At 45.3% G+C, this 19,623-nt stretch overlaps 1 protein-coding gene across 2 annotated transcripts in view; it reads left to right on the top strand.

The window, feature by feature from the left end:
* Positions 1 to 16,091, top strand: part of LOC143184791 (uncharacterized) — a 29,457-nt gene extending 13,366 nt beyond the window's left edge. For both annotated transcript variants that reach the window (XM_076387258.1, XM_076387257.1), the window contains exons 9-18: positions 7,298 to 10,109; positions 10,764 to 10,937; positions 13,443 to 13,662; positions 13,779 to 14,014; positions 14,079 to 14,409; positions 14,493 to 14,707; positions 14,783 to 14,985; positions 15,098 to 15,270; positions 15,341 to 15,505; positions 15,593 to 16,091. In XM_076387258.1, the coding sequence (XP_076243373.1) occupies positions 7,298 to 10,109; positions 10,764 to 10,937; positions 13,443 to 13,662; positions 13,779 to 14,014; positions 14,079 to 14,409; positions 14,493 to 14,707; positions 14,783 to 14,985; positions 15,098 to 15,270; positions 15,341 to 15,505; positions 15,593 to 16,083 (5,020 nt within the window). In that variant the 3' untranslated portion in view covers positions 16,084 to 16,091. The remainder of the gene's footprint in view (positions 1 to 7,297; positions 10,110 to 10,763; positions 10,938 to 13,442; positions 13,663 to 13,778; positions 14,015 to 14,078; positions 14,410 to 14,492; positions 14,708 to 14,782; positions 14,986 to 15,097; positions 15,271 to 15,340; positions 15,506 to 15,592) is intronic.
* The last annotated feature ends 3,532 nt before the right edge of the window (positions 16,092 to 19,623 follow it).

Raw genomic sequence — 19,623 nt, 5'->3', positions numbered from 1 at the left:
TCTGGTCGTTTTCTTCGTCACGAGCGTCTCATCGATCGGGTCGCCTGCGTCTATCATGAGTCATGATTGATCGTGTTATTTGCCTTGTCAGGTGTGCACGCATACCGTGTGTTCCCTGCAAACATACTGTTCGTTCGGGCACGTGCGTGCAATCGAAGGGTCAGGATATCATGTTATCGTCATGTAGAAAGACTATCCACTGATTGGGCGGATCTTTCACTTTTGGATAGAACGTATGTATAGAATTTGCTGGGATTAGTTTGGCTAATTCTATCGTTTTATCAGATTTTGAGCAAAGTAGGTTGACAGGATTAGCAACTTATGCCTGTTCATCCAAAGAAATTCGAATGGCTATGTTAAACGACTGATTTTGAAATATAAATGATTATTATCTGTGTCTTCTTAGCCGCTGTGAGTCAATTTGAAACGAACAGGCCCCCAACACAGGGGAACGCTCGAATACGCACGAAAGATAGGGAAGACGGTCATATACATATATATGTATATGTATATAGAAGGAACCGAGACGCAAGAGATAAGCCTTCGATATCAGGTGCCGACACCGATAAACCACATTCCAGCCATCAGTTCTCATGGTGCACAGCAATCGTGTGCTGTGCCAACAATTTTCATCGCGTTTGTCCACCGTTTTCGACGTGGATCGTTCACCTTCTATCGCGTCGGGATTCACCCTCAGTTTCGTGCTACTTAGTATGTCAATGCACTTACAATGATCGACGTTAACTGGACTCCTTGCAATTCTTGCAGAGCCTGCTGGCTCTGCCTTGTGCACAGACTTGGACTTTCCACTCTGTTTTGCAGGTAACGATTGAACCGACAACTTCATTTAGTCTGAATACGTAATTAGTTTTTCGTGGTTTTCACATCCACGCATAGTGGAGTCATCATTAGGTAATTTTAGAAAAATTTATATTTTGTTTTTGAATAATAGCTGAGAGACCCCTTTTTCCTTTTTCTTACGAAATCATCGCACAGAGAAAAAAGACAGCTCTTTCGGCCCTTTGGTCATTTAAGAACGAAAGTGGGGGAGGATTCTATGGTCCTGAAAATTCCTAGGACTGGAATCGCTTCCTCTCGAAACTTAACCATAGGAGGCGGGGCATTGTTCTGTGGCTGCTTTTTCATGAAACGACAGTCTCTGGATTTCGTCTTCCTGTGCTGGCGTACATGTGTTATACCACGCCACATAGAGATATTTTCTGGTCCTGTAGATCGTGTTATTTTGAAAAGTGGGCATTGACATCAGGGTTCAGATTTCATACCTAGCCCCTATGATTACAACAGAGTTCTTGTTTTACGTTATGGATTCGCTTTAGTTGTCGATTAAGTACCATTGGAATTTGTTATTTTTTGCATACTATATGTATATACAGTAAAGATGAACTTATGAAAGCGTGTCTATGCGATGACTTTTCCACCGAAATCACGGACCGAGCCCTGACACATGAAAATGTTAGGAAAGAAATTTCGAAGCTTAGTTCCTCGTTACGAATCGGTTCAGCCAAGGAGGGAGTGGCGAAAGCACAGAAGCGTCCGAGCTGGCAGCCTCTCGAAGAGCAGCGTGCCTGCGTGGTCGAGAGACTTCAATGCTGGGTATGTACGTGATCCCGGGAACGCAGGAGCGACGACATCGTGGTAGCCAGAGAGGGAAGGTGAATGAAAGAGTGAGCGAGAGGAGGAGAAAGCTATTCGCAAAGCGGCGGAGAAAAGAGAGGTATGCTTCGAGTGGACGTCGCAAAGTCGTGTAAAGGAAGGCGAGACATGGTGACGCAAAAATGAGAAGAATTGAAAGGAATCGGGATTAAAGGAGTCATGGGAAAAAGTTGTATTATTAAACTGTTGGAATTAGGAGAGAAAAGGGAAAATTGAAAGGAAGGTCGACGGCGAAAAGTCGAAGAAGATATTATATTTAAATGTTGAAACAACGTTCGAGTTTCGATCGATTCCGTCGATTTATACTCGAGATATTCTACTGAGGGAGCTGAAGAAAGTCGTGGAAACACAAAAGGCAGCCGGAATCTGTGGCGACGAACAAAGAGGCGAAGCATCTGGAGGAAAGGGACGACGAGAAGACGAGGCCGAAGCACCGGACAGAAAGGAAGGCGAAGGCGAAAGACGACGAAGAGAAGCTTGGTAAGAAGGGAGAGGCACTTGGGGGTACTGTGCATCGAAACGGGACAGTCTGCAGGAACGTTAGAGGGGCAACCTAACTGGAGGGGGCGGTTAGGTAGAAACGCGTAGCTGAAAGTGGAGGAGGGTAAGAGGTATGTCGAGGGAAAGAAAGGGAAAGAGGAAGGGAGCGGTAATGAGGGAGAGAGAAGGAGCGAGAAGGAACGAGAAGGAACGAGAAAGAGAGGGAGAGAGGGAGGGGGTCACCGGCTTGCCTCGAGTAAAGCGAAGCCAACAAACTCACGTCAGTTCGAAGCTGGAACGATGCCAGTGTTACTCGCTCCTTTTGCTATTGCATTGCACCCGCGTCTCGTGCCAGCTAACTAACCGAAGGCCAAACTCGAAGGAATGACCATGAAAGTGAAATCACCTTTGATGCATTGTCCACAGCTTCCTGCCGACGCATCTCGATTGTGAATCCTTATTACGTGGTCGAGAGGAAAATCCATCGGGTGATTCAGTGAACTCCGAACTGTGCATCCTGTGTCGACCGTTTCGTCAAACTACACCCCTGGAGTTTTCGCAAAGCGAAGAATACCGAGTGGATTCCCAGATTCCTTGGAGCGATGCATTTCCCGCGGCTAACTCGCTTCCAGAGAACGGAGACAGAAGATTGATCGAGTTTCCTAATCATCCCTCGAGGATAGTGGTGTCAAATAACTTGGGCTCTCCCCCTGGGTGGATAATATGAGCGCAATTAAGACGGTTAACGGAGTCGGGAATACCTGTCCGGCGGCGAGCAAAACCGGTATAAGCGTTCTCCAGGCGCTAGAGCGCGCTCTGCCGTAGCCTGAGAACCGGCTAGGTCCTGAGCCGCCTGAGCGTCGTGCCGCATGCAGCCTTCGAAAGGTGCATACACCTTCGCTTGGCCAGCGAGTCTGCGCTTCTTCGTGCCGCGTGCATCTCCTCTCCTCCATCCTTTCCTCCGCCTCCTTCCTCGCGAATCGCGATCACGAGCTTCATCGCGAGTACGCCAGCGTGGTGTCGTCGAGCCCCAGTGATACTCTTCGGAATTTTTAGGAAAGTGTGCGTGCTTGTGCGTCTCCGAGCGTGCGTCCGACCGTGCGTCCGACCGTGCGTCCCAGCGTGCATAATCGGAGAAGTGAATGCAGTGCAGCCCGGGAGGTGACCTGTGCGATACCTGTGCGATACCTGTGCGATACCTGTGCGATACCTGTGCGATACCTGTGCAATATTTGTGCGCTTGGGAATGTCGAAAAGGGCGGAAATTGGAAGGTGATACGTCGCCGACTCTCCAAGAGGTTTCAACGCTCGCGTGGATTTCGAAGGGCTTCGGTAGCTTTCCTTTCTCGGGGTACAAGTGGAAAGAAAATGATAGGCAGTGACGAATGATCGTGGAGAAGATAAGGAGAGAAAATTGCGAAGGATGAAAGGTGTGGAGATCTAGCAAGAGCCATTAAGATTCTTTGCTCGTTGGTTGCTCGAGCTGCGAGACACTCGCGAGGTCCGTCCATGAGGTTCGAACGAAAGACGAATCGTTGAGAAGCCACGCCATGAGAATCCTCAAAACGCTGCACTGGTAGGTCCCAGCTGCGCGCAACGTTCATCCGTTTACATACCTATTCGCGATTTTTCTTACAACTTCCAAAGACGTTCCGACTTTTTACACGATTCAAATGATCAATTGGAGTAAGCCAATGTAAGCCGTATAACAGCTCTACGCGAGATACAATTCTCAATTGATCGTACATGTAGCTATACGATAGATTAATAATAGGAAAAATCGTAGCGTCTGTGGGACTTACTCCGCTTTTATCCCTCTAATCCTAAGGCTCTTCTTTCGTTCTACTCTTTGTATGCTGATTGATTCCAAGAAGCGAATAAACTTTTACCTGAGAACCGAGCTGCCTTCGTCCCCGCCTCGGCCCTGGGTAGACACTTTGCAACGGAAGTAAAAATCTTGTTTACGCGGCATCCTGTCATTCCAAGCGTGTAGAAAGTGGGATTAGAAGACGGGCGTGTTCTGCCGACAAGCCTTGATTATCGCGTCGAACGCGCCCCTCTTGTCTCTATAGATGTTGCAAGTGTTAAATTCAATTTGCAATATGCACTAGGTTTTCGGTTAACGACCAAGACAGCAACGGTACTCACAGAAAAGGTAACCGCTGCTCGGTCTGCCTGTGAATTTCTGCTCTGGCACGTGTTGCATCACAGAAATTCCAATAGTATCGAGGTTATGCAAATTACAAGCATGTAGCCTACAACTTGAAGTATCTTTACAATTTTTCCTCTATAGATCAAGTGCAGAATTTTTGATAGTTCTTTTTTTTTTTGTAAATAAGTGAGTTATGTAATCGATAAGCGGATGTAGTCTTTTTTTATTGTACTGCCAGACACGAGCTACAACATGTGCACTTGCTCCGAATTGGGTTTAAATCGTTGAAGTATAGACCTTGTCGCATCGTTTAGATTATCGTTCTCGACAAAATTGAAGGTTCCAATAATTATCAATTACGTTTAATTAACTGTAATGTCTGAAATTCATTTATCCCATTATTTCTTCAGTTGATTTCGCGAGTGAGAGTTGACGTTGAAATTACTAGAGATATTCGAAGAAAAGCAGACGATCGTGGCTCGTTCGGAACATTATACCAGTTCTCACATGGCGTTCCGAAGAAGAGGGGGTCGCGTGTTTCCGCTTCTACAGCCTTTACCTGCTCACTACCGTTCGTAGGTATCGTTAAGTCAGGGCCGTATTTCATCGATGGAATTCTTGTACGTGATTCCAAGTTTGACGACGAAAACTCTGTTTTTCGTTATTCTACTCCCACTATTCGTTCGTGAGAATCGATTTTAATCGGTATTGCGTTACGTGAGCGTTGGAAAATTGGCCGAGGAATCGTTTCGTCCTTGGGTACGTTCCGATTCATGGATAAGCATCGTTGTTTGCAATTTAACTTCCGCAAAACTGTAAGATACAATTGTCACTCACCCTCACGTGTATGCACACCCTGCGCGCTAGTTCAAATCCACGCTGTTCTCTCCGACGATTGCCTTAAGCTCGATAGAAACTAAATCTTGAAAAACTGTTGAATGTAAAGCAACTTGGGATGGTTTTAGCGACTTCCTCGTAAGAAGAAGAGAGCCGAAGAGAGTTCGGGTGCTGAAGAGGCGCAATGCTATTAGGTCTGTTCAGTTTTGAACCATCAATCGCGGCGGGGTACTTCGTAAAACGGTTCCAGACGAAAGCCAGATCCTTTTCTTTCTTAAAAGAGCGGACTGTTCTGTAGAATCCTCGAGGATCATCGTATCTGAGACAGTGAAACATTTCTGATATTGTAGAAGATAAAGCGTTCGTTTGGGTAAGCTTGGATTAGACATGTCACTTTGCCAGTCTTGAATGGTTTTTCTGAAAGTACCCTGTCGAATCGACTGGTGTGGTCGTTCCTGTTAAGAGAAATTCCTATTAAAAATGTAGTCACAGAATATCCCAGATATTGTTTCTTCACTGTGGGTAGACCTAGAGAGAGCTGATCGAGACATAGAAGTAGACACATGTAGCTTATACAAGTATTACCTTAGATGTTTCATTTGTTTAGTTTTCCTCCGTTGCACCACGTTCCACTCTGGTTATTTTCCACTTTTACAACTGTCAAGCGATTCTTGATAGATGAATTGCAATCAAGAAAAAATGATGTGTTCTATAAAACTATTGGAAGGAGTTTGAATTTCTCAGAAAACAGTTTTCTTGTTCTCGTGATAACGCGAGCGCCTTTTCGATCCCCGAAAAAGGAGCACGTGAACCCGTTTACATACAGTGAAGCATGTGTAGGTATTGTGAATGCGTAGCGTGCTAGCCCGCGTTTTCTGTACGCTTTTGTCCCATCTAACCAGAGCAGCATTGTCCCTTTTCCCTTGCTTACACGATCCAAGCGAATTCATGTGCCCACTCAGGAACAACCGCAATGCCATCGCATCCCTTGTTCTTCAGCCCCTTCCGTTGTCCTTGTAACCGGATCCTGAGAGAGAATTGCATTCATTCTCTCAGAATTACGTTCCTTCGATTCGTTCAAGCTTTCTACGCGGACATCAAAAATTGTTTTCCGTTTTTTGTACCTGTATCTTGCGAGGAGATACTTTCATTTCTCTATAGCGATAGCAATCCGTATAAATATCGTTGAATTTCAATCGTGGAAAAGAGAGTAAAAGGTCTGTTTTGCGCGAACTACATACATGACCCTATCCTCGTTAATTATCGTACAGATCAAATTCTTGTTCGAACAAAAGCGCGGTAGAATTGCTAGACCGCAATTGAAAGCAATGATCTAGTAGGCGATCGAATAACCGCGTGCTTGCCCGACTTTCCATTCAAATTTCTAGCGCGTTATTCACGGCGCTCTTTCAGGGCACTCGTTGAACTGGTCTGCTTCGACTACCATTCTAGACCGAGAATCGATTCTTTTTATTCATACGTTCGTCAGGAAGACGAACGTTTTGTTTTTCCCTTTTCTGGTTGGCTGTATTTTCTTTAATCTTGATAAGTGGTCTTAACTTTGGCTGACCTTGATTGCACAAGGAGCATTCCCAGACCATTTGTAACGTTTCCTTCCTGGTTATTAAATGCTTTTTTTCGTAGATAGCGTATCTTATGGGTGTATCAATGCGTTATCGTTATACAGTATTTAACGAAATACTGCTTTTGGAGTAATTCTGTAATGGTAATAAGTTGATTCGAAATTCTATGCTGCAAATATTCTCTTCGTAGGTAGTTTCATATTGAGCAACTCTGTATTATAAAACTCTGAAATTTCTGGTAACTTGTTTATCAGCAGAACATCTGTATTGTTCAGTAATTATGAATTGCTGTAGGTTACTTTCGTAATGCTTGTTAAAAATTCTGCCTCGAACGTAGCCTATACACTATGTTACTTTCTACATAATTTCTAATATGATTTGATATAACGTTCATATTCTTATCGTAGAGATGAAAGTGTACCATGTAGAGTGATAGACTGCGTTATCGAGGTAAATTTTCGAGTAGCAAGCATTGTTCCGTAAATAGCACGAGATTCTCCTGTAAGAAAAGGCTCGGGCACTCGTTCCATCGAAAATCGTTAAGAAGCTGACGATCCCTTTTGTGTACCAGGTCCCGAAGGCGTAGTGCCACTGGCGTGACGGACATTCACTCGCAGCAGCAGCAGCAACAAGAGCAGCAGCAGCAGCAGCAGCAGCAACAGCAGCAGCAGCAGCAGCTGCAGGAGAACAACAACGCAAAGAAGCCGCAGGAGGGGCTGGGTCCCGATGAGATGTGGACTCCTGGCGGGCTAGGGCCTCACCGAGAGCTACCAGTCGACGTACCCGACACCCTTCTGCAGAAGGCCTACCCCAACAAGGTAAAGCATTGCTCTTCCAACTATAGGAACGAGCTCCGTGGCCCCCGTAGCGACCTAGCTAGCGACCTCGACCACCTCTCCCTAAACCTTAAAAACGACACCCTTAAATCACCACCACCACCACCACCACCGACACCGCCGCCGCCGCCGCCACCGCTACCACCGCCATCCTCGTCGTCCTTGGCACGCATCAGCAACCTCAACGATCAGGGTAGAACCGTGACGGACGCGAGCGACGCGAGTAGAGAGTACTTGAGGAACGGGCATCGACTGCCTATGGTGAAGATTGAATTGAAGATCGAATCGGAGAACCTCGAGGACGAGGATGAGTGCGTGGTAAAGGACTCAAAGGATACTGACAAGGAAAAATACTGCAATAGTTTGTCAACATTGGGTCCCCTAGAACTGTACGAACTGGGGGAGGAGGAGGAGGAGGAGAAGGAAGAAAAGAAGAAGAAGAAAAAGAAGAAGAAGAAGAAGAAGGAAGAGGAACAGGAGAAAGAGAAGGAGGACAAGAGGGAGAAGGAGGAGGACAGGGAGGACGAGGAAGACGTAGAGGAGTACGAGAGGGTTAGTGCGCACACGAGAGGGCAGAAGGAGTCGAGTGTCGATATAGATGTCGACGAGGATTATCCATTCGCGAAGGAGGACTATCCCACAATGTTGAAGACTTGCAGCGACGACTCTGCTAGCCCTAGAAGTTCCTCTGGTAGGTCGGATAGCACCGCTCCTCTGGATAGCAGCTTGGTGATCAGACCAGTGAAGAGCAGAGGCAAAAACTCGCCCACCTACGATGCAAGGCGAATCGACCTGGGCTCCCCTTGTAGGCCAGTCGTTCCTGAGATCAAAGTTGGTCCTCTATTCGGTAGGAGTAAGGACACCACCACGTCGTTCGACAATCCTGCGTATGGGTTGGCCGATCTGCAGGATTTACAGGGACTGCTAGTGAGATCCGACGAGGTGTCTGACTTGACCAGACTGATAGACGAACAGTGCGCTATTCCTAGGATTCCTAGGGAGCAAGACCGTCGCGTGTCGGCAAAAATGAAAGAGCTGCATCAACGCAGTGGCGAGTTGCTTCAAAACGAGTCCCTCCCGAGCAGCAAGACAACGAAGAGTTCGAAATCGCGTTGTCCCATCGAGGAACGGGTGAAGCAAAGAGCAAAGACGAAGAGTCTGGATGTCGAAGAATTGATACGCGCCGGGTCAAACGAAGACCTGATGGAAATCGAGTCAGAGAGCAGCCTTTCCTCGTCCTCGAGGCAGCATCCGAAAAAGAAGAGACACCAGCAAATATCGAGTGGCTATTCGACCCTTAGGAGCGACGCCTCGACCGACCATGAGCACGTGGACCGTAGTTTTCTCGTGATCGGTAGAAGGACATATCGCGAAGTGGCTGTCGACTGTCCGCCTGATTTCATCCCCGTTACTAAGTGCCACCCTGTTTATCCTCCGCCGAACAAGACTCCTGGCAACAGCAAGCAGAACACCCTAGAGCCGAAACGAGATCGTAACGGGAACGCTAGCAGGGAGAGTAATAGTTTGATAATGGGGGGATGCGGGGATGACGCGAATGCGTGCACCACGGGCACGACGATCGTAGCTTCGTCACCTTGTCTTCCCTCGAACGATCTTAGCCTCACGATGCTGGCTAGCGGCGAGCAAACCGCTACAGAAGCCATAGTCGCGCGCACGCTAGACAGAAAGCACGACTCCTCGAAGAAGGTAAGGTCCAAAGTAAAGAGTTTGCTTTTAGACAGCTTTCTCTCTATCGTGCACCAACAGCCACGCCATTGCAACACGCTTTGCCACGCATCTCCTGCCACGCACAGCACACTCTCTAACAACCGCTCATCCCTATCATGCTCTAACATGCGCGAAGACGACCGCCTTGGACAGGGTGTCAAGCCCGACGATCCTCTTGACGGTTTCTACTTGCTGACCTCTCGCGATTTTTCCGCCACCACGGAGAGCCTTATCGCTTCGTCACGCACGCACGTTCGCTTCTCCAACTTGCCTGTCGAGGATCCTTGTGTAATCTTCTTCGACGAGGATTCACTGGCCACGAAACCACCTCCCGTGCAGAGTACTCCGTTCAGGCGACCCTCGCTCGTGCGGGAGACCAATCAAAACTGTAGAAACTCGCTGCGCGAATTGACGAAGAACCCCTTCAGTCTCGCGATCACGAATGCTTCGAACGAAGCGAATGACGATTCTCTCCCTTTCGACGACTCACCCAACAAACAGAACCAGACAAACTCGCAACTATCTCTCGAGTACGAACGCTCCAAATTTCTCGACGGTTCCTGTCGTTTGGCTCATGGGCCAGCTAGCCAGGAAACGCCCGAGAGCGACTCGAACTTGCGCGTCTACCACTTCGACCACAACTTTTGCCTCTTGAACTCGAGGCACCATCTAATTTCCCCCTCGAAAGATCTCTCGTCGATCGAGCATCGAGAACCTGATTGCCATGAGCCCAAATGGGCGACACCTGAACCAGCGAGCACACAGAAGAGACGTACGTACGATATCCACGAGGACCTCGACGATCTTGATCAACAGCAGGTAAACCTTGTTTCGATTTTCCATGACTCCTTGTCAGCGCGACCAAAGCCTCGATATTCTGGGGCTATTTCATTCTTTCTATGGCTTATTTATACCATGTTCCTACAATTTCTAAGAGTTTTCTAATCTCTTGACGCGTTGGAGTACGTACGACGCCCCAAGAATATCGACTGCACACGCGGGACAAGGAACACAGTAGCAGTCGCATGGAATGATCTTTTGTGGTTGGCAAGCATGACAAATTAGGTAGACTCCTACTGTCTGTATACACTTTTCTAAGTCATACAGTCACTGTTTCTCATAATGCACGCGTTTCTAGCTCTCTGGCTCTCTGGCTCTTTGGCTCTTTCTCTTTTTCTGTCTTTCTCTATTATATTTCTTCTTTTTTCAACCCAGTGTATAGTACTGTAGATTTCTAAAACCGTTCTACGGTCGTTCCTTCGCTTCCGCGTAGTCGAAAACGGTAATAGGAACAATTTCCTCGTGCGGTTGGTTCTCAGAGACTTTGAAAGGACCGAAACAAGGACGATTAAAGTGTTGATTCGAAAGAAACGGAGGAAACGAAGATGCAATTCGTTTCGATAGTCGCGACTGCGACGGCCATTCACCAGGGACGATTAATTCGAGCTGATTTTCTTCGGGACGTATTTTTAGGCCGGTCTGAACGGGGTGAAACCAGCCATCCCCCCGAGAGATCAAAAGAGGGCACCTGCCAGACCGCCGAAAGATAATCTACGTCTATCTACGCAGAACAATAATGTGGAGTGCACCGATAATGCCAATGTCGAGCCTACGCAGCAGCAACTGCATTCCATCCGGAAATACCAGGTACGATTCGTATGGAAAAGGGAACACGATATTTTACAGAGTGTTACAGGCTTATGAATATAGATGGAACCCAATAAAGATTGAGGAAATTGATGGTAGATAAAACTTTTGGAAGGAAAAAATATATAATGTTACTTGAGCGTCACGTTTTATTTTCTCACATTTCAGTTCATTTACAAAAGTAATCTAGATATATACACAATTTGCAAAACAATCATATTGTATCGAATAGTTGTAGAATCGTGACGTTCTTAAAGGCTCATAATTTCGAAGAGTGAGTTGATTCAGGATGTAGGAATAATCGAAAAAGTGTGTGGTATTTCGCGTGAACGATTCAGTGTTACGTAACCTTTGAAAAGCTGCAGATTAGAGAGAGAGAGAGATGGATATTTAAGGACAACTGCACCTGGTGCAACAGGAAATTACAAATCGTCGACAAACACAATAATTATCCGAAAGCAATTGATTTTCAATGGCCTTTGCTATCTCTATCGCTCCTGAATTTCCTATTTTGCGCGGCCTTGCGCTCTGTTGTGCTCTCTTGCAAATGAAACCCCAACGAGTGTAACAATTGTGGTAACTGTTATTGTCACGCGATCGATTGATCATTTGCCTCGTTATCGTCGCATAGATAATCGCAGAAATGAGCATAGTGGGAGAGTAGAAGCACTTAGACTTAGTATCTAATATCAAAGAAAGTCTCGAGGACGTTCCCTTGCTGCGAGAATCGTCAGAGAAGAGAGTCGAGACAGTCGTGGCGACACTCGTGGCGACACTCGTGGCGATGGTACATGGGTGCGTGCATGTTTGCCTTGTAAAATGCACTCGCGTCGCGTCGGTCCCTGCCACCTTAAGTCAAGTGTGGTCTAGAATGTAAAGGACCCCGAACACAATGCTCGAAGATTGTACAGCTTGGGTGTAACGTTACAGAGTGTTTCGATAGATGTGGATGTAAGCTAGCTCAGGCTCAGGCAAGCCTATCGCATGCGTCTCTCTCGACCTCACTCTCCACCACTCCCTTCTAACTCTGCTCTCAGAGAAACCGCCTTTTTTCCTTCGAACTCTCTTCAAGCCAGACGTACACGGCTCCTGATTCAGTCTGCTGAGCGATAACGAGCCTCCGTTGTTACATACCACGGTATCTAGTTCATCTTGAACTTGAAGAACTCCAGGGCTATACTCTTATCGGTGAAACATTATCTCAAACCCTCGAGAGTACGTAGAACCACCTGTTAGATGTAGCAAACAGTGACAGAAAGATAACACGTTGAGGATAAATTTGAGGATAAATTTCGGGTGTCTGGTAAACGCCCTATGGCTTTCTCTCGATCAGAGTCGCTGGAAATCCATTGAATCGACTAGAAGCTGACATTTGGGAAGCCTTACGCGCATACCGCGATAGTAAACGGGGCTTCGTCCAAGTATTTCTGCTCCAAGCCGTTAGACCGTTACATAAATCGTCTTGCTTTCGATGCCATTTTCGCGTTATTCGATACGAGAGCCTTATCAGCTGCTGGTGGGCGTTGTTCGGCCAAACAGCTCTTTGATATCGCGTTCATTCGATTTCGTTCCATCGTGACTGCATGTCACTGATATAAGCGATTCGATTTCGGTGCAGCAATTGGTATACAATTTCTTCCACTTTCCTCTCTTTGACAAAGCAAATACGACTTTCCACTGGGTATTGAACTTATTTCAGAAATGCGCTCCTCTGTAGAGAGGCCCTTAAAAGCTCATTCTTTAGAATGAATTTATAATAAGCTGAGATAGTGGCCGCTTCAACAAGCAACGAAATAGCTGGTTTCTGATTTTTACAAAGTCAGGCTTGTGTTTTGTTCTGTCTCTAGTTTAGCAAGCATATTTTTCGCCGAGTTTTATTTCATTCACTTATTTGTGCCATCGGTTATCGTCTGTATCCAAACATCGTTTAGAATCATCATTGAACATTGATTGGATCCTCGAGAATGCCTGCTTGTTGCTAAATGTACCTAACATCTTAGTCTGTATCACTGTTTCTTGTGGCGTGTTACACATTTTTTATTTTAAAACTCCGTTCGAGAACTGCAGAATGATTGGTAAAGCAAAGTATCGTAGAGGAATACGACTCATTCTTAAGTACAATACGAGTTTTAGTTAGAGAAATACGACCCATTCTTCAGTACGATACGAACCTTTCAATGTATGTCTATTATAAACGTTACCACCCATTTCTTGCTGTTTATCAAGTCCCGATTGGTCGAACGATAAATCTGGCCGGATCTAACGAACGAGGTAAGGTAACTAAGTGGTCTTGAGTATGTTCAACTTAAACATTCCTGCAGAAAAAATATGTGTTACGTTATGCTGGTGAAAAAAGATTGTATTCTGAAAAAGTAGTGCTGTTTCGTAAAAAAAGCCCACAGCATCTCCTCTAGAAGACGTTCTTTTCCTTCCAGCAAAAAGGTTGTATCCTGGTTAAAGTAAAGGAGGATGAGAAGCCGATATAAACCGATGATTTGATTGTAGGAGCAACTGCGGAAACGGAAAGATGAGGAAGAAAGGCAGGAGATACTCAATCGATCGCTTCGCGGATCAAGAAAGCTGCAAGCGTTGGAAAGCCATGCCACTAGCCTTTCAGGTCAAGAAAATCTTGCTTATTCTCAGGACGAGGTAACCACTGGAACCAGGACGCTACATGCCGCTGCGAATATTGTGCAGGAAGTGGAGGAACCTCCCAGACCCCTCAGTAAGTCTTTCCCTCGAGGCGTCGCTCTCAGAGGAATTGTTAGTTTTTGAAAGTGGCTGGAACATGGCTAGTGCAGCACAGGAATCCCTCTGGCAAGAGTTTGTTGCATATTTTAGCGTACGGAGAGGTAGTTGCAACGTTGGAGAGGTTGCAGCTTCAACTGCGTAATATTTCTGGCGTCCTGGGCGTCTCTGGTTCTGAAGTAAAAGCTGAAATCGAGGCTGTGCGGTCGCTTTTGGTACAAAGTCGATTCGAGTCCGCCCTGACTACCCATCACATTCTTAGGAATAGGCTCAGGTCCAGCAAGGTGTTAAAACATCATGCCGAAGACGCCTCCAATCTAGCTCGAGATGTAAGTATAAACTTGTAACAGTGTCGTCGGACATTCTGATTGTTATGGCATGTAAACGTTTCAGTGCGTGGAGATCCTAGAGAAATGGCAATCGTCCGCGACGACAACGGGTGTTGGTGGGGCGGAAACGATGGCTGCCGTGGAAGAATTGACCGGAATTCTAACCAATTACGATATGGACGCTCTTCTTCTCGCTCATGACTCTATCGTCTCGTACGTGGATGGACTGCAAAGAAAGCAGAGTCCTTCGTCTTCGTCCCCTAGCGGTCCTCCAAGTCCATCTCCTAGTTGGAGAGGCTCTCGTGGCGTAGATAACATCAAAATTATTAGGATCGAGAAGACCAACGAACCTCTGGGTGCTACTGTTCGAAACGAAGGCGACGCTGTTATCATAGGTAACGAAAGAAAATCTTCTCCTTTGGTTATACGTACGGCAGCTTTCAGCAAACAACTTCTACATCTTAAACTACCCTCAAAGGTCGCGTGGTACGTGGCGGTGCAGCAGACAAGTCTGGTCTCCTTCACGAAGGAGATGAAGTACTTGAAGTGAATGGCGTAGAAATGCGTGGTAAAAGCGTAAACGAAGTCTGCGATATTCTAGCTGGTATGCAGGGTAGTCTGACTTTCCTCGTACTTCCAGCACCCACAACTCACAGAAATAATTTGTCCAATAAAAGGGAGGATACCAATCAGGTACCGAAACGTTGATTGCTTTCGACTATTGAGCAGTTTTTGAGTTCTACAAATCAAGCGGCAATTTTTAATCAGATACAGCATATACGAGCGCATTTCGACTACGATCCCGAAGAAGATCCTTATATTCCTTGTCGGGAGTTGGGAGTCAGCTTCCAGAAAGGTGACGTGTTGCACGTTATCTCTCAGGAAGACCCCAACTGGTGGCAGGCGTATCGAGAAGGCGAGGAGGACCAGACTCTGGCTGGCTTGATACCCAGCAAAGCCTTCCAGCATCAGTACGTCAATGAGTATACTCTGTACTTCACAGAATACTATTTCTGTCCCCACTAATACTATTACTACTAATTACTATTGCTTCTTTTTTCATCATCAACGCTTCTTTATTAGACGAGAATCTATGAAGCAGACCATAGCAGGTGACAAATCGACCGTACGCGGTTCTAAAAAGTCCAGCACCCTGTTATGCGCTAAAAAGAATCCAAAGAAGAAGAAACGAAGTAAATTCGGGGGAAACTACAACGACGACGGTTTTCCGCATTATGCAACAACTGCCATCGACGGTACATATCGCACGTTTATGTCAAAGTGCATTTGAGTCTTGTTTACTATGCAATTATTTGTTGCCTATAGATTACGACAGCGAGGAGGTGCTAACATACGAAGAGGTCGCGTTGTACTATCCAAGGGCGGACCATAAAAGACCGATTGTCCTAATTGGGCCACCAAACATCGGACGACACGAACTGAGACAAAGATTGATGCAAGATAGCGAGCGTTTTGCAGCAGCTATTCCTCGTAAGAGCGTCTCTTTATCTCTTCTGCAATACTGACTCCTTTATACCCACAACTCTCAGCAATAAATGATAATGTTGGTTCTTCTAGACACGAGTCGTCCCAGAAAAGATTCCGAAGTCGATGGACAAGATTATCATTTCATCTCTCGTTCTCAGTTCGAAACCGACATCCTCAGCCGGAAGTTCGTTGAACATGGCGAATACGAGAAAGCTTATTATGGTACCTCCGTGGAAGCCATAAGAACTGTCGTGAACTCTGGTAAAATCTGTGTTCTCAATCTCCATCCGCAGAGCTTGAAGATCCTTCGAAATTCGGATTTAAAGCCGTACGTGGTATTGGTCGCGCCGCCGAGCTTGGAAAAGCTTAGACAGAAAAGGATCAAGAATAATGAGAGCTTCAAAGAAGAGGAGCTAAAGGATATAATAGAGAAAGCACGAGAAATGGAGGATAAGTACGGCCACTTGTTCGACATGATCATCATAAACACCGACACGGATAGGGCATACAATCAACTGCTGACTGAGATCAATTCGTTGGAGAGGGAGCCTCAATGGGTGCCCGCGTCCTGGATCCAGTAAACGAACAAAGCGAAGGGAGGGAAAGGTTTAGCAAGAAACCATCCCCGTAGTCCTGTTCGAACGGCAGCGACGGCCAGTAATCGAAAGAGAAGACACCTCGAAAGTCTGATCTTGAAATTTTTCTTAAGGACTGGTTCTCCTATCGGTGCCTGATATACGATTTTACATTTCGTACGTGCGCGCGTTAATCGAATCTTTTGCCAGACTGTATTTGTACAATTTCGAAGTATGCATACACTGGCTCGACGTAGTCTTCCCTCACGTTCGGTGCCATCGGACGTTCCTCGAGGATCGTCGTCAGTAAGCGTTAGAGAGGTCGCGAAAATAAACGCGTTTCGTCGCGATTCCTCATTTCCTCGAGCTCACTCGGACAACCCGAACATATTCAGATCTTCGACCGTCAAAGTCGAAAATATTGAAGAATCCATCATTGACCTTGCGTTGCCTGAGAATTTTGCTCGACGTATATTTCTAGCCTGATATATGCCTCTCATGAAAAACTGTTGCGTATAAGATGTATTAACGTTTCCCAAAGATGTGTGAACCTTTAATGAAACATCGGCCCTACCTACTTTCCGAATACTGGAACCGGATTTCTCCGCAAAAATGCGCGAAAGTCTTGTGCAATAGGAGCATATTCGTGCGTCCTCGTAAACGCCTCTTTCTGCGATTGCATCTTAGTCCAAGATATCTCGCGGGTCTTTGTCATTAGTCGATTAAGGTAACCGTGCCCCCTCATATTTGTAATTCGTGTGAATTAGTAACTCGGAGAAGGCGGAACTCTCATTAACCTTACATCGTTCGCCGTAGGCAGTCTCTCTCGTGTTTGTTTAGAGAAGCAAACTTCTAAGCCCCGTAGACCTTCCTAATACGATAGACATTTAGGCTCGTGCGCGTATGGATTTTCGCAACAAAATATTCTTAACGGTTCTTCGGGTTTTTTTTATTCTCCAAAGTCTATGTACACAACGTACTCTTACGTCTTTCTTTTTGTGATTCTCCATGTGTGCCCCTTTCTAACTAGCAATAATCATGGATATTTCGCCGAGTCGAAGATCCTTGCTACAAAAGCTCGAAACTAAATGGACGAAACGAGAGATATACACGTCGACGATCGAACCCGCTTTAGTACAGTCAACACTTTTCTTAGTAGCGTATAATTTCAATGTCGTGAGTCGATTTAGGTGAGAAAAAAATCGCTGAGAAGAAATTTTAGCCGGCCATGTACATATATTAAGTTAGGAAATCCACGCATGACGTTCGGACACAGTTGGTGCCAAAATGCAGAGTACACGAGAATACCGAAATGTGCCAAAATCGCTGAAAGGGAGACAAAGAAATCGAGGTTTTTTTAAGAAGTACATGAAACAAAATGGAGCGGAAAGTATAAAGAAACAAAGAACACGCTCAAAGGCACCTTCGTATCTGTCATTACGCTTCAGCCTGTGTAAATATTTGTGCACTTGTATAGAAAAAAAAGGGAGGACGAAGAGTAAAGGACTTATAGCTGTTCTGATTGTTTTGTTTATTATCGGCATCGTCTATCATCCGCACTCTTTCTTTCAGCCCGGTTGCGTACCTCATGCGATTGATCGGCGCTTTTTTTGACGCCTCCGTTACAAGCTTTGCGATTACAAGTCTCCCTCAGAGTCGTTACCTTCCAAACCTGACACTGACAACGTTTCCGTGGGTAATGCATTCATTTTGGATTTCTACTGCTCGTTGTGTATCGCGATTTTTTACGGTCGACGTCTATTCATGCGCATACGATTTCTTTTTATTCAGTAATTTTGTGTATAAGATAAATGTACAATTGGAAGAAAGCATATACATATGTATAGGTAGAATGGTGTATACATACATTCGGTGCACGCGTGTATCGAGAGAATGGAGAAATGAACGCCTATTACGCATTCGCTGTGCTCTTTGTTCACTCATGTCTTTTGATGCTTCGAATTCAGTTATACTTATTCGGTATGGTAGAATTTTTCATTGATTCATCATAATTTTCATTATATCATTTACTCCTAATACTTGAAGTAAGATATGAGTGATGTATTACGTCAATCCATGAATAATGTCGTTTATGGAGATCATTTTATTTGGACGAAAAACTGTAGGTAGTTTGTAAACCTGTTCTTTAAAACATGACTACTTTTTGAGCCAAATTTTGAAACGAAACAGCATTATTTATGGGGTATACTGAGATATGTATAAATTATAAGAGAAGAGTAAACGTACACATACGTGCCAGTATTATTGAACAGATTAAAGATGCGTGATGCTCGCAAAACGGTTGAAGAATGTTGAATGGATGCTTGCCCAAAAGTCTAAAAGCTAAAAACAAGTTGCCATTTTATTCGAAGAGAATCGAGTTTTCAATCTGCCTTTATTAAATATTTTTCATTCCCCTTTGCGAGTACTACGCATCCCAAAAGTTCAACTTGTTCCGCATCTCTTCGATTTCTCTCTTCTTCGCCGCTTGTCCGAAGAAAACGTTTTACAGTCGTTCCCCATGCTGCGGAAAGCATCGATTTGTCCTCGTTCAACTATATTTATAAGGGCGACGATACCATAGAATCGTAAGATCATTTAGAAATGGTGTGTTAGATATTTAAAACGGGACACGTCGCATGAATTGTACTTTTCGATGCTGAAGACCGTCGCCGACGACGATTTTACTTCCACTTCCGGATCCACGAGCATGTACTCTTGGTCACGAAAGCGCGCAGAAATTCGCGAACGATCCCAAACGACGTGCAGTATATTAGCAATAATACAAAAGGTAACATGCAACGTATTGGCACGTTTTGTGGCTGCAATGTGCATCATAGGCAAAACGCGTTGTTTTCATTTTTTTAGAATCCATTATTAAGTTCCTCTTCGTTTTGAAAGTTCTGCCGAAGGACACCTGCGAAGGTGTTGACCAGCCACATTTGCTGTTTAAATGATGAGCAGGAAAGCGGAACAGGTGCTCGAAGAAAGCGGAAGTCATCATCATTGTCTCGGAGAAAGAACACTTGCGTCATGTGTATGTGTACAAGTACTTGCACACGAGTATCTGTACATATACGCGAATTTATTCAGCAGCTATCCCGAAAGCGAGAAGCAAAGAAAAGGGAAAAACCGAAAGCTGCGTTTAGTTCGGAGCGGAGAGGTCTTGGGATTGAATTCGATCGCAATTAGGTTGGTTGTTTTCGAGAAATGTCGTGTAAATAGGTGATGAAGTGAAATTTAGCGGCGTATAGATGACTATATATATACACACACACACACAGATATATATACATATGTATATGAGCTCGAGATTTGAATCCCAAGTACCAGAAAACGAGATTTCGGTGTTGCAAGATTATTGCCGTTTCACTCCCTCCAGTTTCCTCCATACTCTGTTATATATTCCGTTAAATAAAAGTTACTATAATATTTCTAAGGTTGCTTGTCGACATCGACGACTCTAACCCATTGATATTTCTAAAAAATTTGCATAGGTCGCTAATCTGTTTTCCTGACAAATCAGAGGGCGTTGTTTTTAGGAAC

The sequence above is a fragment of the Calliopsis andreniformis genome, chromosome 10 (genome assembly GCF_051401765.1).
Source record: "Calliopsis andreniformis isolate RMS-2024a chromosome 10, iyCalAndr_principal, whole genome shotgun sequence".
Lineage (NCBI taxonomy): Eukaryota > Metazoa > Arthropoda > Insecta > Hymenoptera > Andrenidae > Calliopsis > Calliopsis andreniformis.
Note: the sequence above shows the minus strand (reverse complement) of the source record. Positions and strands in the feature narration are given on the sequence as shown.